The following is a 25,807-nucleotide window of genomic DNA, read 5'->3' as shown; positions in this document are numbered from 1 at the left end:
TAAAAGAAGAGGTAAAGTGAGCAGAAGTGGGTTAGGTTAGGCTTCACAAATTTGGAGATGTTTGGTCTATAAAATGGAGCTGGGGGGAGCAAAGTGTGGTGACACAGGCCTGTAATTCCAGCTATTCAGGGTTGAGGCAAGAAGTTTGCAAGTCTGAGGCCAGTTTAGGTAATTTAGCAAGATCCCATATCAAAATGAAAACTAAAAAGGGCTGGGGGAATAGCTCAGGACCATACACAAACACACACAATTATTATTAGTAGTAGTAGTAGTATTAAAATTCTTTTAATTTAAAAAATGGACTTAGTGATCTGAATTAGTTCACCACTGGCACAAATGCCTTTAAATTACAGATGTGACATATTGAATCACAGGTATTAAAACTTGCAGTCAGTGATAGATTTCCATTTATATTCTAAGATATGCTGGGAATGAAACATGTGAAAGAGCCATACAGGTCTGGTTGTTAAAAGATGACTTCTACAAGGACACATAATAGAGCAAACTTGATATTAATTCCCAATAAAATTCTAGTTTTATTAGCTTTATAAGCTCTGGAAAGAAAAAAAAAAAGTGGTGCTAACTAGTTTCAACAGAACAGGTAATGTTTGATGAGGGATATGAATGATATGTTGAAGATCCACACGGTGATCTGGGGAAGGAACAGGCAGACCGAAGGAACAAAAAAATTAAAGCCCCAGAAACAAGAGAGAGTTTAGAGCACTGGAAAAGGGAAGAAGCAGAGGAAGAAAGGTGAGTGGCAGGTCACAATCACGTTAACAATTACTCACCCTTGGAAGGAGAGACTCCGCATTTATGGAAAACTATTTGATAAGAAGAGTGCCTGTGACATTTACAGGCAAATGGATAAAGTTGGAGAATATCATGCTAAGTGAGATAAGCCAATCCCAAAAAAACAAAGGACAAATGATCTCTCTGATAAGTGGATGATGATACATAATGAGGGGTTGGAGGGAGGCAAGAATGGAGGAAGGAGGGACTGTATAGAGGGAAAAGAGGGGTGGGAGGGGTAGGGGGAAGGAAAAATAACAGACTGAAAAATAACAGAATGAGATAACCCTATGTACATGTATGATTACACAAATGGTATGACTCTACTTCATGTACAACCAGAGAAACAAGTTGTACCCCATTTGTTTACAATGAACCAAAATAAATTATTAAAAAATATTGTTGGATTTACACTTAACAATAACAATTATATTTACATACAAAGAAAAAAAAAGAGTGCCTATGACAAGAATTGTGACATGACCATTTTTTATATTTCACAATACCATTCGGACTGCTCTGTGGAGACTACCAGGGAGCATAGACAGAAACATGGAGATCAGGGCACCCTAAGAATGAAGGTCAGAACAATATGGGTCAGAAGAGGTGTGAAATGGTTGGATTCTGAATATCTTGCAAGCATAGCTAATAAGATTTGTTGATGGAGATGAAAGAAAGGGCTCAAAACTGATCTCAAGGTTCTAAAACAATGTAATTGCCATTTATATAAATGGAGAAAACTGTGAAAGACGCAAAGTTTTTTTTTGTTGTTGTTTTTTGTTTTTGCTTTTGGCTTTGTGGGGGAACAACAGGGATAGAGAGAGCTAGAATTCAAGGAGATGTTAACTTTTAAGAAGCTTACTAGACACACACTAAGGTATACATGCTAGTGATAGAAAGAAGTCTAAACTGTAGAAATAAATTAGTAGGTGCCAGTCTTGAAAATACATAAGATCTCTACCTTGGGTATGCAGAGAAGAGTTCAAAGAATAATCCTGAGGCATTTTCCCTTTAGAAGTCAGAATGAGGGGAGCATAATGCAAGAGGGATTAAGGAAAAGAGCTGAAGAAGACAGTATCAAGAAAGGGGAAATGACCAATGGTGTCATATGCAGTTAGTAGACTGAGAAGAGTAATGAGCAATAACCAGTGAAAGAGCTGCTAGCAACAGTTCACTACAGAGGGCTGCAAAGATTAGAGAGATCAAACAATTGTTGGTATCAAAAGGGAATAGGACAAGTATATAAATAAAGGGGCCAGCCTCAGCAGCACAGAGTTTATCCATTTTAATAGCAGGGAAGGGGAACATATAGTTCAGGTTTTGGAGAATAAGAAAACATTTTATTTAAACATCTGATTTCCTTTATTAAAGAAGTTCTTTGCAGGCCATAGACATTTTATTTATGTCTCTACCCCTGGTAGGTAGCACAAAACAACAATTAGTTTGTTGGATGAAAGAATTGACTTCAAATTTGAAGAGAGATAATTCAAAAGGTATTAAACTCAGTTTCTAAAAATCAAAAAAATACAAAAGAACCAATGAATACAGCCAGACTGGGCATGGTGGAACAAACTTGTAGTCTCAGCTACTTGGGAAGATGAGGTGGGATGATCACTTGAGTGCAGGAATTCAAGACAAGCCCAGCTGATCAACATAGCAAGAACCTGTCAAGGAAAGAAGGAAAGAAAGAGGGTGAGAGGGAATAGGAAAGGAAATAAAAAGGAGGAAGAGGAGGACTAAGAGGGGGGAGAATAACCACAACCATAACAACCAGCAGCCAAGATGATATTGAGGTGATGAGGCAGAATAAAATAACAGTGATGGCAGAAATGACTATAACAAGCAAGTATTTAATGAGCACTTAGTTTGTACTAAGAACTTTTCTAAAGTACTTTATATACATTAATTCCTTCAATCTTAATATTAACATAATGAAACATTCATATTTGCCATCCCCATTTTATAAATGAGGATGCCAAAGGCAGAGATTAAGTAACTTGCCCCAGTTCACACAGCTAAAGTGGCAGAACAAGTCTATTTCTAAAATATATGCACTTAAACAGCCTATTATTTTCCAAATATCAAGATTCAGAATGTTTCACCGATTAGAATATTGGTTCAGGTTGAATGTATCTTTTTGTAGGTCCTTTAAATAATAACAAGAGTCTACCAGAATAAATATAATATGTAGGAGACAAACCTAGAAAGTGTGTATTTAGTATAAACAATATTAAGGAAATGAGATAAAGTACAAATTGGGAGAAAATATTTGCAAAGCACAGCTGAATAAAAAACTAGGATCCAAAATACATAAAGAACTCTTAAAAGTCAGCAAAATAAGAAAACATAACAACCCAATTAAAAAAATGTGCAAAAGTTCTGAAGAGGCAACTCACCAAAGATATACAAATGGCAAATAAATATATGAAAAAATGTTCAACATCATATAACATTAGGGAATTGCAAGGAAAACAAGAAGCTACTATACACCTATTAGAATTAGGCCAAAATCCAAAACATTACTAAATGCTGACAAGGATGTGGAGCAACAGGAACTCTCAATTCACTGATGGGAATGAAAAATGACAGACACTTTGGAATAGAGTTTGGCAGTTTCTTGGAAAATTAAACTTGGTATTTACCTAAATGAATCGAGAACGTATGTGCACACAAAAATCTGCACACTAATCTTTTATTCATAACTGCCGAAACTTGGAAGCAACAAAGATATCCTTCAATTGATGAACAGATAAACACTGCAGTAATTCATACAATGGAAGATTATTCAGTGATGAAAAGAATCTGGGCAATCAAGCCACAAAAAGAGGAACTCCAAATGCATATTGTGAAGTGAAAGAATCCAATCTGAAAAGACTACTAAGCGAATGACTCCAGCTGTACGACATTCCAGAAAAGGCAAAACTATTAAGACAGTGGGAAAAAAAATCAGTGGTTTTCAGGGGTTCAAGGGAGTGATGGATAACTGGTGGAACACATGGGATTTTTAAGGCAGTGAAAATACTTTGTATGATCTGTAATAGAGGACACATGTCATTATACAATTATCAAAATCCACAGAATGTACAATACAAAGAGTAAACCTTAATGTAAACTATGAATGTTAGTTAATAATAATGCATTAATTGGCTTACTGGGGGAGAGGTGGTGAGCAGATATATTGGAAATCTCTGAACTTTCTGTTCAATTTTTCTGTAAATCTAAAGTTGATCCTCAAAAACAAGAACAAAAAACTTCTTTTTAAATTAAAATTAAAAATTTCTAGCTATCTGTAAGGAAAACTACAAGCAAAACTACATTATCAATAATATGATGTTGGAGCTCAAACTGCTAATTAAATCATAGACTAGGCAAAAAACCTTAATTCAAGCCGAGCATTTACTATATTCCCTTAGGTGAACTTTGATAAGAACTGGACAAGAATGAACTGGACAAGAATGTAATGACTGAAAAGCACCCAGTGTCCCAAAGGGGACCCAACCACCTACTAAAGATTTGAACTGTAAAACCTCTGAACTAGCTGTCCTAAAAGTATGTCTAAGAGCCAATGAAACGTATCATAGGACAGAAAGTTTAAAATGGATATAAACATTTCTCTCAGTATATTGAATCAATCTCTACTACTGAGTGACATGCTCAGTCCATTGCATCACTCCACTTTTTGAATTTTGAGATAGAGCTCATTATGGTGCTGAGGCTAGCCTCAAACTTGTAATCCTCCTGCCTTAGCCTCCCAAAGTGGCTGGAATTACAGGCATGCACCACTGTATGTGGCTTGTAATTTCATCCATGATAAAACAGACAAGGGACATTATGTACCCCAAAAGCTTTCAAATTTACCTTTTTTTCCCCCCTTCTTCTTCTTTGTAGTACTGGGGATCAAACCCAGAGGCTTTTTTTTCCCCCTCCTGAGCTATACCCCCATCCCTTTTAGTTTGTGAGACAGTATCTTGCTAAGTTGCCAAGTATGGCCTTGAATTGCCTCAGCCTCCTGAGTTGCTGGAATTATAGGGGTGCGCTACCTCGCCCCAGCTCTTTGTTTTTTGTTTCTGTTTTGGTACTGGGAATCACACCCAGGAATGCTTTACCACTGAAGTTCATCCCCAGTCCTTTTTATTTTTTTATTTTTATTTTTTTTTTGGCGGTGCTGGGGATCAAATCCATGGCCTTGTGCTTGTAAGGAGAGCACTCTACCGATTGAGCTATCTCCCCAGGCCTATTTTTTTATTTTGAGACAAAGAGTATAAGTTGCTGAAGCTGGTCTTGAACTTCTGTTCCTCCTGCCTAACCACCTTTGCTCCCTGCAGTCACTGGGATTACAGGTGTGTTCCACTGTATGTGGTCACTTCTTTAATCTTAGTACTAAGTCTTACTTTTAAAAGCAACACAGAAGTCTTCTAAAGGTACAAAAACAGTATGGGCTAATTTTCCATATCAAATAGAATTTTCAGTCTTTCTTTCAACCAATACCCATAGAAAAAGACAAATTAGAAAATGGGAAAGATCATATTTGGTTTTAGTGATAGTAAATTAAATGGATAAAAAAAAAAAGTAAATTCTTAAGTTTCACTGGTGGTTACACCACAATCTCTTATTTCTTCAACTATTGAATTGGACACCATTTCCCCACAATGAGTTTTTTAAATCCTTTAAAGAGTTAAACTCATGCTCAGAATCTGCATTTCCTGACAACTTAATTGTTAAAACCAGTTAAGGAGTTATATCAAGGGCTTGGAAGAAGAGGAATTAGACACATGCTTTTAAAACAGTAGTACACGTTTCTCTGCCTTCAACTCCAGAAACTTACAACACTTTCTTTTTAGCCTCCCCAGAGCTCTCTAATATTCACATCTGCAACTTAGGTCTTCAAAGAAAAAGTCAATGGAGTTCATTCACCAATCCAGAGATTTCTATGGCAATGCATACAAGGTAGACATTTAAAACTCTTGACCTACAAATGCTGCTTAATTAGCTGAAGGTCATTCTTTTCCTTTACAAAGCAATGAATTCTCTGATGGCAATTTTCTTAATTTAAAAAAATTTTTCATAACCGTTTTTCCTTCATTTAAGGCTGTGAAGTTCTTCTCAGCAAAACTCAACTGTTTTTAAGTGTAAATGCATTTCTTCACTCTTTGTGATTCTAGTCTTTACCTACTTTGACAAGTAAAAATTAAACATTTACGGTATATGATGTAGTACTTTGATATATGTATGCATTAAGATATGATTAAATCAAACTAATTAAAACATCTACCGTCTTACATACCTATTTTTTGTGGAGCGAGCATTTAAGATCTATTCTCTTGACAACTTTCAAGTATATAAACAATACGTTATCATACAGTCATGATGCTATATAAGAGATCTCCAGAACTTACCCTAAGACTAAAACTGACTGAAACTTTGTTCCCATGGTTCAACATCTTTCCCTTCTCTAATTCCTGGCATTCTTTATGATAGTCTAAAAAGCTGTCAACCACTCAGTGAAAACATTTTCAGGCACCCATCTCAGCACATATATTTTATTTATTTATAAACTGATGCACACTATTACAAAATTTTACATACATATATAATCAGAATTTTTTAAAGGGGAAGACTTAAAATAAATCTTTATAATATTTATTTTAGAAGTTCTAGTATTTTCTTTCTGCATTCCCTTAGAGTGTGATAATCACACTTTGGTGACTAGTGGTCTGAATGACTGAAAGAAATCCATAAAAAGAAAAAACAAACCTATTTTAAGTTTTCATCACATAGGCTAAATATTGACAAACATTTTCCCCTATTAAAGTCCACCTTTCAATATCTTAAAGCACTTATTAACAAGAATTTTTCTATCTATCTATCTATTTATTTATTTATCTATGCATGTATGTGTGCATTGCTGGGGATCCAACCAAGGGCCTTGAGCTGTCAGTGCTCTACCACTGAGCTACATTCCTGGCCCAATGAGGCAAGTTCTCAAGGTTGTCTAACATTCAATTATAACATTTATGAACTTGGAGGCTAAAACACAGTTGCAGGAGCAACTAAATCATTTTTTTTAAGTGATAACATTTGAGCCTAATCAAAGCAAACCTCTATGTGCACATTTTGTGTCTGCATGTTATTCTCTAATGAGAAGAGATTTTCATGAGAAAACTAATATAAAATGTAGTAAATACCTTACTGATTTTGACCAATTTCTATACAACGTGGCATAGAAATAATATTACTTAAAGTCTGCATTCAAATGAACAGTTTTAAGGAACCATCAAACAGCCTAAAAATTAACCAAACACCTTTTCCTCTGACAGACCAAATAATGTAGAGATAACAACAAAAAAAATTATATATTTCACTATGCTTTCACAAATCAACTTAAGAAAACGTCTATTAAGAACCCTTCCCAAGTACAAACAATACACCAGGCACTGTTCCTGACAAAACCTTATAGTTTCTAAGGAACTTCATCAAAGCCAAAGAACCAACCATTGCTTGAATTTGCTGTACAACAGCATCACCAGGTGGTGGTTTATGCAACCTGTGTTTGAGCTCCTTCAACAAAAAGGAACTTAGAAAGCAGTCAGTCTACTGAATTTTCTGACACTTTGGGATTATCTGAATAAACTGAATTAGAAATTTTTGTCTAATAATGATTTTATCTACTATTTTTTACTCTTGGGGGTCATGTAGAACAAACTTATTCACTCTTCTGTTTAACAACTTTTCAAATATTTTAAAGCAATTACCAGAAACTTCAATTCTTCTCTTCAATCTAAATATACAAATTTAACTCAGCTACTTCTCATGTATAATATTAAAATTTTCCTAATGACAACTTCCAAGAAGGAATTCAAACATAAGAACCTAATTCTTAAAGTTACAGTACCTTGCAAAACTACACACATCCTCATTGTAAACAATTTAAATACAGACCTGTGTTTTAATACTGCTGAATGTCTTGAGCAAACTTATTCACAGATAAGTCTATAGGAAGGTAACTTACTAATATTAGCACAGGTTCATTTGATATTTACAAAATATGTTCTGTATATTAAGTACCTCAACAAATAGTGGGTTTTTAAAATATAATTAAATAAATGACCACTTTAAAATTAAGTAAACCGTCATTATTTTAAAAGGAGAACTAAATCTTTTTAATAACAATCTCTAAAATCCTAGGAAATTAACTATAAGATGACAAGCTTGCACAGGTAAATATGCCACATGGTTGTGCAAAAGAATAAAACTATAACTGACATTTCCTATGTAACTGCCCTTTGGCTGACAATGTATGATTTAAAAATCTATAACAAAAGAGTTTCTATTTTGCTATAGTACCAACCAGTCAACCAACAGATTATATTTACATTTAGGTAATATTTTCAAAGTAAAAAGATCTTTAGATATTAGTCCATTATTAAACATGGTAGAAGCTAATATATATTCTGATATTCATCTTCAGTACTGCCAGTTTCAGACATTTCCTATCAAGAAAATGAATGCAACCAGTACTAGACAATGAAAGGACAATTTCAATTTAACTAATTCAGTTAATATTTGAGTATTACTTGAACAATTACTTAAATAATAATTACTCAAGTAACACTTAAGCATTTTAGAACCTGAAAATGCAATTTAAATAACTTGTCAATATTATATGCCAATAAGTCATATAAGATTTATTCTGAAAAAAAAAAATTAAATGTTACTTTATATTTTGATCTACTAAACATAGGGCTACTTTTCTAGTAAATAAGTTTCAGTTAATTTGCTTAAGTGGTCAAGTCATTAAAATGACAAGGCATTTGTAAGAAGCATTATACTATTTATTAGGTTCAATGTGAGCAAGAATTGCTAATTATGCAAGGAAGAGATACAGTCTCAGATTTTGAGTTTTACATATTATAAGTAGACAATAATTAGTTCATTAGAAAAAAGGGGAAAATTTTTATTGAGCTGATCAGGATTTCCATTTCCTGATACACTTCAACTTCTTGGTTAACTCCAGGCAACTATCTGGTTACTTACTATCTGGTTCAGATTTCATCTATACTACTATTTATCTAGAAGATGTTCTGCGTAAACAATTATTTTGGATAATTCATGCTTATATTATTATATGACAAACCATTTTATATTATAGTTATTTTATAGAAATTTTTCTAAAAATCTTAGCTTCATGTTTTCTTAAAACAATGTTGAAACTACAGATTAGTCACAACATGAACATGAATTGTACAGTAGCACTATTAACACTTTGATCTTATGTCTTCTCTACTTAACGCCAACAGCGTGTTTGTGATGTTCTGATGCCTAAGGTGAGAACCTCAGTATGGTCTATAGGTTCGTAAGCATAAAAGGCCTAGATTTTGTGCCATCTGGCTACTCTGAAATCTTTTCCTCTTTCTCCATGCACCTCGATGGTTGATATTCCAGTGATTAAATGTACCATAAGGAAAATCACAGCAAAATAGGCTGTTGGCAGTAGGCAGGTAACTATGAAGAACTCTGGGTGCCCGAAAAAGGAGCAGAAAAACATCTTCCCTTAGAAGGTAGCCTGGCTAATTTGTACAATGCCAGTCTCCATCCTTTCTCCATAGGAACTTGGAATAAACCTGTTGTTTTACCTTTTCTGTCCTGTATGTGATATTATTCTCTCCCCAAATGATCTAATAGCATACTTTGCATATTGCCTTCTCATTTGATACAAAGAGGTTTTAGAAACAAAGAAAAGAAACAACAGTAGTATAGTCTAAGTACACATGAAGTATAAAAGGGTGAGTGTGATGACATTATATGAAAATAATGTGTCTGGCATGTATTTACACATGACAAATACCAATAAAACTATGAATCTGAATTTATTCTGTGGGGGTACTTAGAGGTAGTCACAGTACAAAGATATAATTGTGTCTGCTATTTATGTGGCTAACACAAGAGAACTTTTGAAAAGCACTGAGAATTTCCAAAATCATAAGAAATATTAATAAATCCCTCTACACATAAATTAGAATTACAGAAAAATCTAGATCTAGTCTTTGCTACATATAAAATGAACAAATTATGAAATTAATTATCCAAGTGTTTTCTCTTTGTTAATTAAGCATTAGTAACAGACCAGTTGATTTTCTTTGGTACTGGAGATTTAACCCAGGGGAACTTTACCACTGAGCTATGTCCCTTGTCCATTTTATTTTTTATTTTGAGACAGGGTCTCACTAGGTTGCCTAGGGTCTCACTAAATTACCAAGGCTGCCTCAAACTTGTGATCCTCCTGCCTCAGCCTCCTGACTAGCTAGCATTACAGGCATGTGCCACTATGCTCAGCTGTGACAAGTTTTAAAAAAACTGCCTAAAAAAACTGATGACCTGTTTCTCTTTATCAAACAAATCCCTGTGACTCAAATTTTACACAAACTATTTTAAGTCATTGAAGAAACAAATAATTTGCTGGGCAGAGTAGTGCATGCCTATAATCCAGCTACTAAAGGCTAAATCAAAAAACACTTAAGTTGAAGGCCAGCCTGAAAAAAAGGCCAGTCTAGAAAACATAGCAAGATCCTGCCTCAAAATAAAAAGTAGAAAGGAATGGGGATGTAGTTCAGTGGCAGAGTGCCTCTAGATTCAACCTCCAGTAGCTCAAAACAAAACAAAACAAAACAAAAAACAAAAAGAGAATAGGTTATTCAATTTCCTTGATTGCAATATTCTCACTTCTTTGATTTCACAACAAAAATGAAAATTATTAGATGGTATTTGTGTAACTAATAAAAACTTATTTTACTTTGGATTATTCCTAGTAGAGAAAAGACCAGAAAAGACATTTTAAAAAAATCAACCCTATTAGTCTATGAGGTTTAAATAAATTAAAAATCACTTTATTTTTACTACTGGTTATATCAAAAACTATCAATGTAAAGAAAATATCTTCTTTAAGAGTTAATAAGGACAAAATATCTCAAGGGGGAAAAGTTATCTTATAAAACTTTTTCTATATACAATTCAAAGCTACTCAATGTATCTCCATGGTCTTGAAGCTGAGAATATATGATAGAAATTACTGAATTAAAACTATTCAAGATGACAAAATCTTTCTGGTGGCATCTCTACCCAACTACACAAAACTAAAGTATAGCCTGTTGCTCTAGTAGCTAAAGGAAGCATGAAAAAAAAAGAATATTCTTTCTCCTTTTGATCTTGAACCAAATAAATTACTCTGTTCTCTTATCTGTAAAATGGAATAAGTTAGAGCAGTACAAATTCATTATCAGCAAAACTTATACAAAAAGTAAGTACTTGATCCATACCTTGTTTTAATTCCAAACCTTCAGATTGTTTGTTCTCTCTCAGAGATGAAGTAGAATCTATACAGGTATCCTGTCTGAGGAATGAACATAAATAAAAAGAATTTTTAAAACTACATTCAATCAAATCTTATGTCCAAGTTCCTAGAATTAAGTTAGGTACAAAGAAAGATAAAATGAATCTTTCTAAGCCTCAAGGTACCATTTAGTACACTCCAAAGACTCAGACACATGTACACTAGTGTCAAAAGGAGCAGCTACAAGCTGCTACCAAGTTAAGCAGTATATTTCTTTGTAAAATCAAAGGGCAGACCTAGAAGGAACATTTTTTCTCCCTTCCAATACTCTGCAGGATAGCTGATGGGAGAAATCACAACTCACAGCAGTATCCAATAATTTTTTAAGTTTCCCTGTTAAATTTAATGGACATTTTGACATTCAAATTACTTTATATTCATCTAATTTCATACCTCAAATGCTTTGATGCCTATAGTATATTGAAAATACATAATTTATATGTAATGTACATATGTAATCAAAGTAAATGGATTAAATATAAAATCATGCAAAAAAGTTTCAATTCACTATGTTCTGTAATACAGCTGCAAATTAAATCGATACTTTTCTTATGACAGCATTATACCATCTAACACTGATGCTACAAATACTTTTCAACAAAACAGAAAATCAAGAAACTAATTGTAAATATTTAAATGAAATAAGTGACTATTTTATTCAAAATAGGTACCCATTTCCTTTGTAGAATTTTTATATATAACCTAAGGTTAACATATGGAAATATTTAGGAAATTTTCTGACAAAACTATTTCTACTCAGTTAACCGCACCAAATCCCTCAATATAAGGATTAAAAAAAGCATATGATCATTTCCTTGAAACGTTTATGTTCTTTCCATTCAACATATTTGGCATGCATCTGTTAATTTTATAATAAAACTTTACTAATATAAATTCAAACAAACTAAAAATTATTTTGTTTTGGTATTATGACATCTGTAATATACTTCTCTATTGTCTAATATCAGCTACTCAAATTTTATTTTCTCACCAAATGACAGGGAGATCCCACATAAGATATCAACAATTTTCCTTGGCAATCCAGGGACAAAATAAAGAGCTCTGGAAGGAATAAAGTTAAAATATGCTACCTCAAGCCTTCAATCAAATAAGATTTTACCTACTAAGAGCATCAAAGAAGTTTCCTATAGAGAAAATGTTTGTTTGCTTTATACATCCTTGAATGGAACCTAATTCTTCATGTACATACATACATCTAAATTTACAAACAATGCACACAAGTACTAAAACATCATATAACACCCCACTGACATGTATGATTTTGCATTTTATCTACCAGTTCAAATAAATCTAATTAAAATAAACTTATAAAAATTACTTCAACAAAATATAACATAATATGAATAAGAGGAAGATGGACATGTATAACACCTAAGGAAGACAACACAGCTATGTATTCTAGCTGAGAATGTATAATCTATATTATAAGGAAACATTAGACAAACTCAAAATGGAAATAAGCAATATTCTAATGTGAAAAGTTCAATGTCAATGTTATAAAAGACAAATGTTGTGGAAATATTCCAGGTTAAAGGAGGCCAAACAGCCATAAAAACTGAATGTCATAAAAGGTATTACTGAACCAAAACACAAACTCAAATACTGATGGCAGATTGGACAAAAGCAATTTATAAATGTTAAATTTCCTGAAGTTGATACTTGCTGTGGTAATAGCACAGAATACTGCTATCCTTTTGAAAAACACAATGTAATATTTAGGGGCAAAGTGCCATGATGTATTTAACTTAGCCTCAAATGTTTCACCAAAAAAACCAAAAAACAGGGCTGGGGAGATAGCTCAGTTGGTAGAGTGCCTGCCTCGCAAGCACAAGGCCCTGGGTTCAATCCCCAGCACCGCAAAAAAAAAAAAAAAAACAACAACAAAAAAAACTTGCATATGTAATTATGTGTGCAAAGAGGATAAAATGTTAATAATAGGTCAATACAGATAAGGGTTATATGGATGGTTCTTACAGAGGTCTTATTCTTGCAACATTTTAATAAGTTTGAAATTATTTTCAATAATTTAGGTAATAAGAATGCAATAAAACTCAAGTGTAAGGAGTTGCTCCCCTGGCTGGAGCATGGCCAAGAGCACCCCAGAAAGAGAGAGCTCATTGGATCAGCACCAGCTACTCCTGCCCCCTGTACAGGACATGCACATTGTTTTACTCACATCTCCCTGCTCGAAGTAAGCCCATGCCCATGCGTGACATGTAATCGTACCTTGTGCTGGTAGCAGAAATAAAAATTTTAATAAAAAGCATTAGTGGCTACCACAGAGGTAAAAAAAAAAAAAGAATGCAATAAAAACCGGTCAGCATCCCTTAAACATCCCCCAAATAAAATTAAACTGCTCTATAAAGATTATCCTGTCATAAACTATTTGCAAGTTCAACATGAACTTATATAAAATGTTATCTTGGATTGGATTTAATCAGGATATTGATGGTGCTGAGAGAATTTCAGCCAGTAGGTATAGTACACCACCCTGTGGCAGAAAAGTGAAAAGCTAGATGCTTTTACACCAGTAGTATAGGTGGGTACCAGGATGGACAGAAAGAGAACGAACCCAGAAACGGTTTTCAATAGTTTACAATTTAAAAATCAACAATAGCTAATTTTTCTAAGATATAGACTTTACTCTTAAAATTATATGATTAAAGGTCTCTAATATAATTTAACCATCTCCATTAGATAACATGAAAGGCAAGGTATTTACAAAAAAGGAAATGTCTTAAAGTATGAGAAAAGTACAACATCTATGTCTCTTATTTCTAGTTTTATAAACATTTAAAAGTCTATCCTCAGTATGAGAAAACATATTAAGAAAGCCAGAATTGGAAAATCCCAATTTATATTTAAATAGTATTTAAATTATTCTATCAGACACTTTAAATCTAAAAATTGCTAACAAAAAAATGGAAAAACAGGGCAAAGGAGGGTACACGTTGCCAAAGCCAGTCTGGGTTAAGAATTCTGTGATGATCTTTGTGTTCCTTTCCATTTAAAACAAGAGAATAAGGCTGTTTAAATTTTTCTAACTCCCTTCTTCCAACTGCAATGCTCCTTTAAAATAGCCTAATTTACAAGCATGGTACAAGCATGGACTTGAATTATAAGAGCCCAAAATTTAAATTCTCAAATCAGCATTAGTCCAACTTTCTTTTCTTTCTTCTTTTTTCCCTAGAGTAATGCTAAAGATCAAACCCAGGACCTCACACTTGCCTCACACTAGGCAAGTTCTCTACCACTGAACTACATCCCCAGACTCCAAACTTTCTTTGACCCAAATAGTCCATGAATTAAAAAAAAAAAAAAAAAAAAAAAAAAAAAAAAAATCAAAGTTACACTAGGAGACTTAATTAAAAACACACGGGAATTAAGAAAGGTTTAACATACATTTCTAAATGGCAGGGAGGAGTGTCAATTTCTTGTCCAAATAAAAAATATTAGGAAAGTATCTCAACAAATAATAAACAGAACCGAGTCAGTCTGATCATTCTCATTTTGGCAAAAGTTAACTGACAAAGAATCATGTAAACTGGCATAACAAAAGGTATAATTCTGAATTACTCTCTCCATATTCCTGAGAATAAAAACAAAAGCAAAACAGTAGCACCCAGGCTTGGCACGGTGGCTCTCATCTGTATCTCAGTTATGCAGAGACCAAGACCAAGGCAGGACTATAAGTTCAAGGATAGCCTAAGCAATTTAGTGAGATATGCGCCTCAAAATAAAATTGTTTGGCTGGGGGTGTAGCTCAGAGTAGAATGTTTGCCTAACATGCATTCAGGTCCTGGGATCAAGTACATAGGAGTGAGGGGGTGGAGAGGGGAACAACTGAATGAAGCCAGCTTATCTTTCCTACTATTAAAAATAAGAAACAGACAAAAAAAGGTGGGGGGATGGAAAAGTTTTGAAAAATAATTAAAAAGTTGGAGAATGTTTATTATTAGATTTCAAAACTACACATATATGATCAAATTATTTTTGACAAAGTTTTAAAGGCAATTTAATGGAGAAAGATCAGTCTCTGAAGAAGTAGTATTAACAAATCAGATATCTACACGAACATAATTTTTTAACCCATACTTAAAGTGGAACAGAAACTGAAATGTGTAAATTTATAAAACTTCTAAGATGATTTTGAAAAAAAACCTTTGTAAACTTGGATTTAGCAAAGATGTCATCAAAACCATAATCTATAAATAAATGTAACTAGTAATTGGATTCCATCAAAATTAAAAACTTCTGCTCTTCCAAAGAGACTATTAAGACAAACAACAGACAGGAGAAAATATTTGCAAGCCACACATCTGATAAAGAACTTGTATCAAGTCAGGTGTGGTGTCATACACCCATAATCCCAGCTTGGGAGGCTGAGGTAGGAGATCACTTGAGCCCAGGAGTTCAAGGCCAGCCTGGGCAACACAGTGAGATTTATTTAAAAAAAAAAAAAAAAAAAGGTATCCAGAATACATAAAGAATTGTGAAATCATAAGAAAACACCACAATTTTAAAATAGGTTAAAAAATTAGGACACTTCACTAAGGGAAGATACGCAGATGCCAAGTAAACACAATAACAGAAATTCCACATCAAAAGTTATTCACGGGCTGGGGAGATAGCTCAGCTGGTAGAGTGCTTGCCTCGAGAGCACTAAGGCCCTGAGTTCGACCCCCAGTACCGCAAAAAAAAAAAAAAAAGTTATTCACAATGTGTATTACTGCTATACATTAGAAAGACTAAAATCAAAACTGATGAATGAAACTCTCATACTTAGTATCATCAAGGACACAGACAGGACTCAACGATCCTGCTCCTAAATATTTGCTTAAGTAAGGTGAATCTGTGTGTCCATACTAAGCCTTATATATGAATGTTTCTAATGACTTTATCTGAAATCAAAAATTGTAAACAATTTTCTAATGCCTTTGTATTAGCTTTCTATTGTTGCTATAACAAACTTAATGGTTTAAAAGAACATAAATTCATTTTACTGATGTTCTGAAGGTCAGGAGTCTGGGATGGGTCTCACTGAATAAAACTAAAACATCTACAGGCAATTCTCCTATCTAGAGCTTCTAGATAAAAATCCATCTCCTATTCTTTTGGGTTTTGAGCAGATTCAGTTCCTAAAGGTGGCAGGAACAGGTCCCTGTTTCCTTGATGGTTTTAAAAGACCACACAGCTTAAACTTCTCCTCATGTCACAATCCCCTTCTCTCTTCCACTTTTAAGAACACAGGTGATTCAGTTGGGCCATCATGGATAATACAAGATCATCTTCCAATCTCAAGGCCTTTAGTTTTATATCTATAAAATCCTTTATTTAAATGTAAAGTAATATATTCTCAGGTTCTAGAGATCAGAGTGTAAATGTCTTTAAGACTACTAGAGTACCTCAACGGGGGATACATACAACATGGATGAATCTCAAATGCACTGTGCTAAGTAAATGAAATCAGATTCAAAAGACTATATACTTTCTTATTCCATCTACAGTATATGACATTCTGGAAAAAAGAAAAGGCACATTGGCAGAAATCAGAACAGTGGTTGGTTATGCTGGGGATAAGGATGCAAGAAGGAATTGACTACAAACTCATGTGGAAAATTATTGGCACTCTGTCCGTGATAGGAACTGTTCTATACTGTGATTATAGTGGTAGACATACATCTATCCATTTATTAAAACTTTCAGAACTGTTATATTTTAAAAGGTGAATTCTACTATATTAAATTATACCATTTTAGATTTTTAAAAAATTTGCATATAAAAGCTTTAGAACTGGCTCAGAATAATGAGACAAATGGTAGCTAACTGCAAACTTCAAACCCTATGTAATGAGACAAAAATAATCCTAATTTTTCTTAGTCTTTTCAACAGCAAATAAAGTTAATTCTTACCTCTACTCAGTCCCTCATCAGTTCCCTTCCACAAAAGATATCAAAACTTAACCCTACCTCTGTTGAAGAAAAACATCTCCACTTACTTTTCCCAAATAATATAACTCAAATAATCAGTTAACACACCCCAATTCTTTCTCTGGCTCACGTTATGATTCTCTAAAGTTTCATTCTATAAGCTGCCAACCTGTAACTCAAGTTTTTTCTTTCTTTCTTTCTTTTTTTTTTTTTTTTCTTTTCTTCGGGACTGGAAAGTGAACCCAGGGCCTTGCACATGCAATGCAAGTGTTCTTAGCCTTCTGTAGTGTTATTTTGAGAAAGGGCCTTACTAAATTGCCCAGTTGAGAACCTTGTTTCAGTCTCCCCAGTAACCGGTTACAGGTGTGCATCACACCATGCCAGGGGACCAAAAGTTTTTAATTAATAAGCAATTCCCTATATTCCCTATTCTATTTAAAATTGACTAAAGAAAATTAAAAAGGTAATTATTTCTTCTTTGCTCTATCCATACAGTTCTGTTTTCATGTCTTTTCCAGTATCAAAAGTTAGTATGAAATTGGGCTGGGGTTGTAGCTCAGTGGTAGAGCACTTGCCTAGCTTGTGTGAGGCACTGGGCACAATTCTCAGCACCACAAATAAAAAAATAAAATAAAGATTCATTGATAATCAAAAAAATAATTTTAAAAATTATTTCAAAATCACTTTCTAAAGGTACAAACATGCTGAAAATGTGGAATGCTAAGAATTGTAAGTAAAGATGTTGTCAATAATTAGTAATACTTTCTCCAAAGGTTTTCTGAAAAATTTATTGTATTATTTCAGATAAACTTACTCTATTATGTAGAATATTCTATCTATTACGGCCTAATAGCAATTTATAAAGGACATGAGAGCATAAGTATATCCAGATAACCAATTTATCCATTACCAGCCCCAAAGCACAGTCAGCTACTTTTATATATGTGTATACATGTGTGTGTATATGTAGGTCTAAAAGAATTTGCTTATAGATTATGTCAATATAGCAAATGGATCTCATTTGTGAGAAAAATCCTCTAAATGCATTAACAGACTTAAATGAAACTATTTAGAAATAAATGCAAAATATAACATAAGCAACAAATTAAAAAAAATTAATAAAGAATAACTGAAAATCATAATAATTATTTCACTGCTTTCTTTAAGCTTTAATACCATAGTATGTATGTACACATGTGTATATAAAAGCATAAAATCAGTTTTCATTCAGCATTTGACCTCAAAACCACAGAGGAAAATATTTCTTTACTAGAAAAACTAGCTATGCAGAATTACTATTTTAAAAGTAAAAAATTTCAGTGAAAACAGACATGAAGAAAAGCAACAAAAGACCAATAATTCTCAAGAGCAGACTGGGGATGAAAAAGTGGGAAAGAAACTTACTTCTAACTATGATTTTTTTGTATTATTCTATTCTATACTGTGGATTTCATATTCTATACTGTGGATTCTACACTGTGGATTTTTTATATTATTCTATACTGTGGACTTTCTTTTGACTTGAAACATTAATAAACATATAAATTCACACAAAGTGGTAAAATGAAGCAAAGGAATTAATAAATGCAGTTGACAGAAGATAAATACAAAGAATGAATTTAGTATACAGCAGTCTAATCAAGAATTATAAAAAATAACACCCTAAGTTTATCCATGGCGCTTGTTAGAAGAGATATGGTAAGATGAAAGGTGAAAGAGGACCTTTAAAGTCCCATCTTAAAACCTACACCAAAATAAATTCCAAATGGATCAAATAAGTAAATATTTTTAAAGCTTTTATGAGGTACTAAAAGTATGAAGAATGCCTTTTCTAAATATAAAATCCAGAAACCATAAAAGATTGATAAAATTAAACTATATACACATGAAACATTTTCATATGCAAAAAATAAAAGTCATAGCAAAGTCAAAACAAGCAACAAGCAGGATAAAAATAATTAAAATCTGTAGCATAAAAAATAAATTACAAAGGCCAAAGTCCCCCACCCACGTACACAAAAGGTAAATAAATGACAGAGTTCACAGAAAATTCAAACAGCTCTGTGGTAAGATGGTTAATTTCATTAACAAAATAACATAAATTAAAATTCCAATGAGTTTCTTTTATTTACCAGATGAACAAAGACCAAAATGTAGCTAACACTATATCAGCTAAAGTATATTAAAATAGTTCACATGGATGGGGGAGCATAAATTAACAGTGTAAGTTAATTATAGCAGTGTCTATGCCCAAAATAGCTGATTCAACAATTAGCTTCTAGTTATTTATCCTTCATAAATACTCACAAAAGAGCACAATTACATAAATATTCATATCGCTTATAGCAACAAAAAATAGTAAATAACTTAAATGTCCATTAATAGACTGTTCAGATTTTGCTATATCAAACAATGTATCCTGGAATACATAGAAGCCTTATGTGTACTGGACAGGACAAAAATCCAAGAAAAGCATACTATTATGTGGAAACAAATCAATAGAAAAAGGTACAGTGGTACAGTTTTCACAGTATACTATCAGGTGTAAGGAGAAAATATATATGTACAAATTCATACATGTATGGAACAGCTCTGGAGAGATACACAAGAACTAGTTTATTGAGGTTTAATGAAAGAAAAGAATGAGGAGTGGCAAAAGGACTTATTTTCACCACATCCTTTTAAATTTTTTTAAAATTTAACTATGCATATGTGCTTACAATTCAAATAAGATGTTAAACAACAGTATTAGATAGATGAAGACAAACACTCTGGTACAGAGTGTTCCTAACTGAAAGGATACACAAGAAAATGTTAGCAGTGGTTACCTGAAGCAGGGGACCTTAACTTCAGTCCATACATCACCCTCTCACCAGGTCTATGGGTTGAATTAAAGTGGTCTGTGAGTCTGCATGGTAAATTTGTTTCCTAAAGGTGCTGAAACATATTACCATTATAAAAAGTAACAAAAACTATTTTCTTTTTCAATTCTGGAGGTCAGAATTCTAAGTCTAAATCTATCAGCAGGGCAACACTTTCCGATTCTTTAGGGAACACTGCTTCTTTGCCTTTTCAGCACGTGGGGCTACCTCCCTCTTATTTCCAAGCTCACGGCCCCTTCCTCCATCTCCAAAGTCAACATCTGTCCTGACTCTGCTTCCCTATGCTTTTATCATACAGTCTTTTCCTGTGTGTCAAATTTCCTTCTGCCCTCCTCATGTAAGAACACATAGGAATGCATCTAGGGCCCACCCAGATAATCCTAGAAAACCTCCCATCTCAGTATAACACTTAAATCACATCTGCAAATTCCTTTTTGCTGAATATACTAACATTTACAGATTCTATGAATTAGAATGTAGATATCTTTGGGACTTTATTCAACCAACCAGAGATGGGGGAAATTACATCTACATTTTCACTAATATCTACTGAAAGTAAGCATTTCCTTAAAAAAACCAGTGCCTATGACACTATCACCAACAGAAATCATACCTTCACATAACATGGTTGTTGCAGATACCCAAAACACAGTCGTAACTATTTTAAAATTATGAAAGTTACTGGAACTGCTGCTATATATTAATAACATGTTTATAAGTACATATATTACTATATTGTAAAATATTTTAATATTATTAACCATTTCGATAATTGATTTCCTTTGTGGTTATATTTTAATCTGTAAATTAAAAATTAAAAACAACATTATTTTCAGGAAGAATCCATAGCCTTCTCTACACTTTCCCAAAAGGATACCTGACATGCAAAAGGTTTAGAAGTACTGCTTTGGAGAAAAGATAAGGATAGAAGGAGGATGGAGTGGGATGGGGAGCTGAAGTACAAAGGTTTTAGTTTCATTTTAAACCACTGTTTAATTTTTGTGTGTGTATATACATAATATACACAAATATATATATACACACACATAAAAATACACGCACATGCCACTGCTTTCAGTGGTGGTAAACAAAAATTATCTTCGGCTTCACTTTGTGTTACTGGAGACTGAACCCATGGTCTTACACGCACTAGGCAAGCACTCTACCAATGAGTTACAATCCCAGTCCCTTTAATTTTTTTAAATTTTGAGACAGGGTCTTGCTAAGTTGCCATCACTGACTTCCAGCGTGCAATCTTCCTGTCTCAGTCTTCCACATAGCTGGGATTACAGTCATGTGCCGCTTCAGCTTCATATTTTCCCTGTGCTAGGTTAAATAATAGGACCACTAAATAAGCCCACCTTCTAATTCCCATAACCTATGAATGTTTATTTGGAAAAGGGGACTTGGTGGGTGTGATTAAGTTAGATACTAAGATGGGAGTTGTTTTTTATTGCCCTGATGAGCCCACTGTGAGCACAGCCGTCACTCTAAGAGGGACCCAAGAAGACTCAGAATTAGAGGAGAAGGCAATGTCATACTGCAAACAGAGACTGGAGTCTTGTGCTTTGAAGATAGAGGGCAGACCCACAAACCAAAATATACAAGTAGCAACTAGGAGGTATAAAATGCAAGGAAAAGGATTCTCTCCTCAGAGTGTCCTGAAGTAACCCGTCCTACTGACACCTAGACGTGAGACAAGTAGAACGGATTTTAACATCTGAGCTTCAAAAATGTAAGAAAATAAATATGCATTCTGTTTAAGTCACTAAGTTTGTAGTAATTTTTGACAGAAAGAATAGAAAACAATTTTGGATTGTTCAGAAGGGAGTAAGTGGAGCGGAGAGGGTGTAGGGATGGGAAGGACGGTGGAATGAGACAAACATTACCCTATAAACATGTATGATTACATTACAGGTGTGACTCTGCACTGTTCAGCCAGAGGAAGAAGTTGTGCTCCAATTGTGTACAAGGTGTCAAAATGCATTCTACTGTCATGTGTAACTAATTAGAACAAATTAAAAAATAAAAAAAAGAATAGGAAACGAATACATTTATTATTAAAATAAATAATTGCACTTTATATGAAAATTCAGGGTACAGAGGAACAAGCCAAACAAAACCATGAAGAAGAAATTAGGGAAAGCCAGCAGATAAGATATTCTACAGGACAACTTATCTTATTTCCTCAACAAGTTAAACTAGTAAAAGTGGGGGCACCTGCCCAGAACGCATGAGGCCCTGATTTCAATCTCTGGCACCACCACCCCCAAAATAAATAAATAAATAAATAAATGGAAGAGGAGGCAGTTCAGAATTGAGAGAGACAAAATCAAATGCAGTGCAATGTATAGACCTTGATTATACTCTGCTTTGGAGAAAATACAAGTAAAAGACCTTGTTGGACATGTGGGAAAATATGAGTATGAAATGGTATAACACAATATTAAAGAAATACTGCAAATTTTGTTGGGTATTATAAAGACATAATGGTTATATGGGAAATATGTTTTTGTTTTCCAGAAATTAAAAAAATACTTAGAATTAAAATATCTATAATACAACAAAACAGATGACATGAAAAGTTGTAATTATTAGATTTGGCAACAGAAATATGAAAGATCATTATACTATTCTTTCTACTTTTCTATATGCTTGGTATTTTTCAGAATAAAAAGTAAAAAGCAAAACAGAAATCCCTAGTACAGTAAAATCCCTTTTATGGAACTCAGGAAATGTCTCTAATCTGAAAAAAAAATTTTATTAACACAGGAAAACAATTTCAAAAATTATTTACATAATTTTAAGCACTGTAGGTTAAAATAAATAATGTAAACACTCCTTAAATTCACCAATCTTTAGATATGGGGCCATGACCTTGCCTTAAACATAAGTTCACAGAATAGTTTTATATCATCCAACTCACATAAACCAATGTCTGTATTTCTAGTTTTGGCTTATTTAAAATGAAAAAAATCTGAGTGCAAAAGAAAATAGTTTATATTTGTACAATGTCTCCTCCCATCTTTTATTATTGTTTCCTCACAGCTAACTGACCACTTTTCCACAACTCAGCTTTTTTGTATTTCCACTCCATTCAACTTAATCAACTACTCTTTTCATATTAGTATTTCAGCAGCTTATCTTTATTTAAATAAACTGTACAATTATAAGAACTGCATTAGAAAGAGACATGAAAATTCAGGATATCACATGAGTGATTCTTGGTACGCAAACAGTTCACATTGTGGGAAAAATGCACAGCATATTAGAGAATAGTCCCTAACATCCAATTAAGAACACTGTTAACATCAGTGAGTTTATTTTTCAAATGAAATGGAAAGGACAATAAATGTAATAAGTCAGTTATTAAGAATAACTTCAATTTTTAAAACAAGTGATGGGGAAAGAGTAAAAAACAAAAAACAACCTGCAAATCATCTAATCCAGTGCTTGAGCAGCAGGATGACTCAGTTAATGGACTGAGGAAAAATAACAATAGGCACAGTGTAAAATAAGATTTCTGTAATAAAAAGAATATGTAACTATTTTTTGTAGAGATAGCTACCAAAACAGAAAACATTGCTTTCTTTGTCCCTCAGAGTTTCCCACAGGGAAAACCACTGGCAGATTGTAAAACTTAACTAAAATGAAGATCCTACCTGGGGCCTCTGAGAAGCTCACTCCCTAGCTAAGAGAATGCTTTAGAGATTCTGGAAAGGTGACTACCTGCTTCTTATTTAGAAGTAACTAGGTCACAGTTTCCTTCATAATCACATTGGAAAAACTTGAGAGGAGAGGTTTTAAAATAGCATGGAAAGGAGCCAGGTGTGGTGGCACATGCCTATAATCACAGTGGCTTGGGAGGCTGAGGCAGGAGGATCACAAGTTCAAAACCAGGGCTTCAGCAACTTAACAAGGCCCTAAGCAACTCAGCAAGACCCTGTCTCAAAATAAAATATAAAAGGGCTAGGGATGTGGCTCAGTGGCTAAGCACTCCTGCATTCAAAAACAACAAAATAAAACCATGAGAAGGGACAAAGTGGGTAATAGGTACGCAAGGGCTCACAGTACTGTCTTTTTTATATGTTAAAACCTTTCTCTCATAGTTAAACAAAATGAATAACTGGCATTCAACAACCACATGTATTCCAGAGTGGTTACATGGGTTGACTGAATCATAGGTCAATTTCCCAAGTCTATCATTCCCAATTAAGTCCAGGTCTCAGTCTACCTGAGACTTATTTTCATATTCACAGATAGAATTATGAATTAAGTATGGAGTATAGATTAATCCAGTTCTCTGGGGGGGACTGTAAACTGTACTCGAATACTTTATTGCATTTAATTTTAATAACAGCAGTTCATGGAGGACTCTTACTCCCAACAAGTTCAAGTCTTGTTCAAGTGTAGCACCTGGCTGAATAATACTGACCTTCTAAAAGTTATTTATATATACACAGTCCAGGAATACACATTACTTGAACTGAAACAAATTCAGTACTCTAATGACAGCTGAGCAGAACCACTGGACAGTTCTAACTCATTAAAAAGGACATGGATTTTAACCATTATTATAAACAAAAGGTGGTAGTTGTGTTATGGCAGTTCAATAAGAAAACAAATATGGCTGCTAATTTCTGGCTTCCAACTGGTCATGAAACTGGATGGACTATAAACTCTGTATATGCAAGTATATTAAACCAATAAGCAGCAATAGAGTTCTACCACAGATCACGGCTAGGATTCAGCAACTGAAAATGGTCATACGAACAACTCTAGTAGCTGCTTTCAATAATGCAACTGACCAAGCCAAAGGAATAGTACAATTCTCAAGAATGAACATCTTATTGCAAAACAGTCATAAAACCCCCTGTATTTAAAACTAAGTTTTTCCTTTGTTCTACCTTCTCTAAAGTACCTATCATGACTATAAACAATATGCAACAACTCTTATTTTGAAGAGTGGAATAACTGTAGACTATGTAAGAAACTTATCACATAAAACTAATCCAGTATCGCTAGTAACCATTACCTTGTAAGTTGTAATGAGTAATTACATAAAAGCAACTTGCTCTTTTTAGCTGTGTTGTATTTTAAGACTACCCATGGGTTCTATTTTAAACAATAGCACCCATATTTTAGATCTACAAAATAGACAAGTTAAATGAGATTTAAAAATAATTCTTTTATAAGTAACTGTTCACTTCACAAAACAATTTCCTATAAATTTCACTAGATATTTAAATAAAATGGTTCCATTTGGCACATGTATTTCCTAAACCAAAGGCCTATTTGGGAATATCTTATTTTTTAGAAAGGTAATCATTTAAAATTTGAATTTGATAAGATAATTTAGAGCATGCCTATTCTCTGCTAAGAAAGTAGCAGCAGCTAAAGACAATAGTTCCAGAACACTCACATGTAACTTACTTTGTAGGGTAACTCATTTTGAGAATCTTGAATTTTTGAATTCATCATCTAAAACTATAATATCTCAACACTGTTTACTATCTATTGGGAAATACAAATTCATTTCCACTGATATCTCCCTCAATATCACTCAATAAAAGTACATTCATTTAAAATTCATAAAAAGGCATTTAGAGAAAGCAATTCTAAAACATTGCAAAGATTTCCCTGAAGTGTTTGTACTTTTATTCTTTACCTATAAAACCTCAATCCTGATTAGTTCATTGCACTATTCCAGACTTAAATTTCATTATAAACACATTCTTTAGAGCATAATCGTCTAACATTATAGCCCAAATACCTGTTCTCATTTTTAGTGCTAT

At 33.5% G+C, this 25,807-nt stretch overlaps 1 protein-coding gene across 1 annotated transcript in view; it reads right to left on the bottom strand.

Moving 5' to 3' along the window:
* Window positions 1-25,807, bottom strand: part of Caap1 (caspase activity and apoptosis inhibitor 1) — a 55,117-nt gene that overhangs the window by 15,829 nt on the left and 13,481 nt on the right. Inside the window, exon 5 of the mRNA XM_047525853.1 lies at window positions 11,106-11,179. Within this exon, the coding sequence (XP_047381809.1) occupies window positions 11,106-11,179 (74 nt within the window). The remainder of the gene's footprint in view (window positions 1-11,105; window positions 11,180-25,807) is intronic.

Source organism: Sciurus carolinensis, chromosome 14 (assembly GCF_902686445.1).
Source record: "Sciurus carolinensis chromosome 14, mSciCar1.2, whole genome shotgun sequence".
Classification (NCBI taxonomy): domain Eukaryota; kingdom Metazoa; phylum Chordata; class Mammalia; order Rodentia; family Sciuridae; genus Sciurus; species Sciurus carolinensis.
Note: the sequence above shows the minus strand (reverse complement) of the source record. Positions and strands in the feature narration are given on the sequence as shown.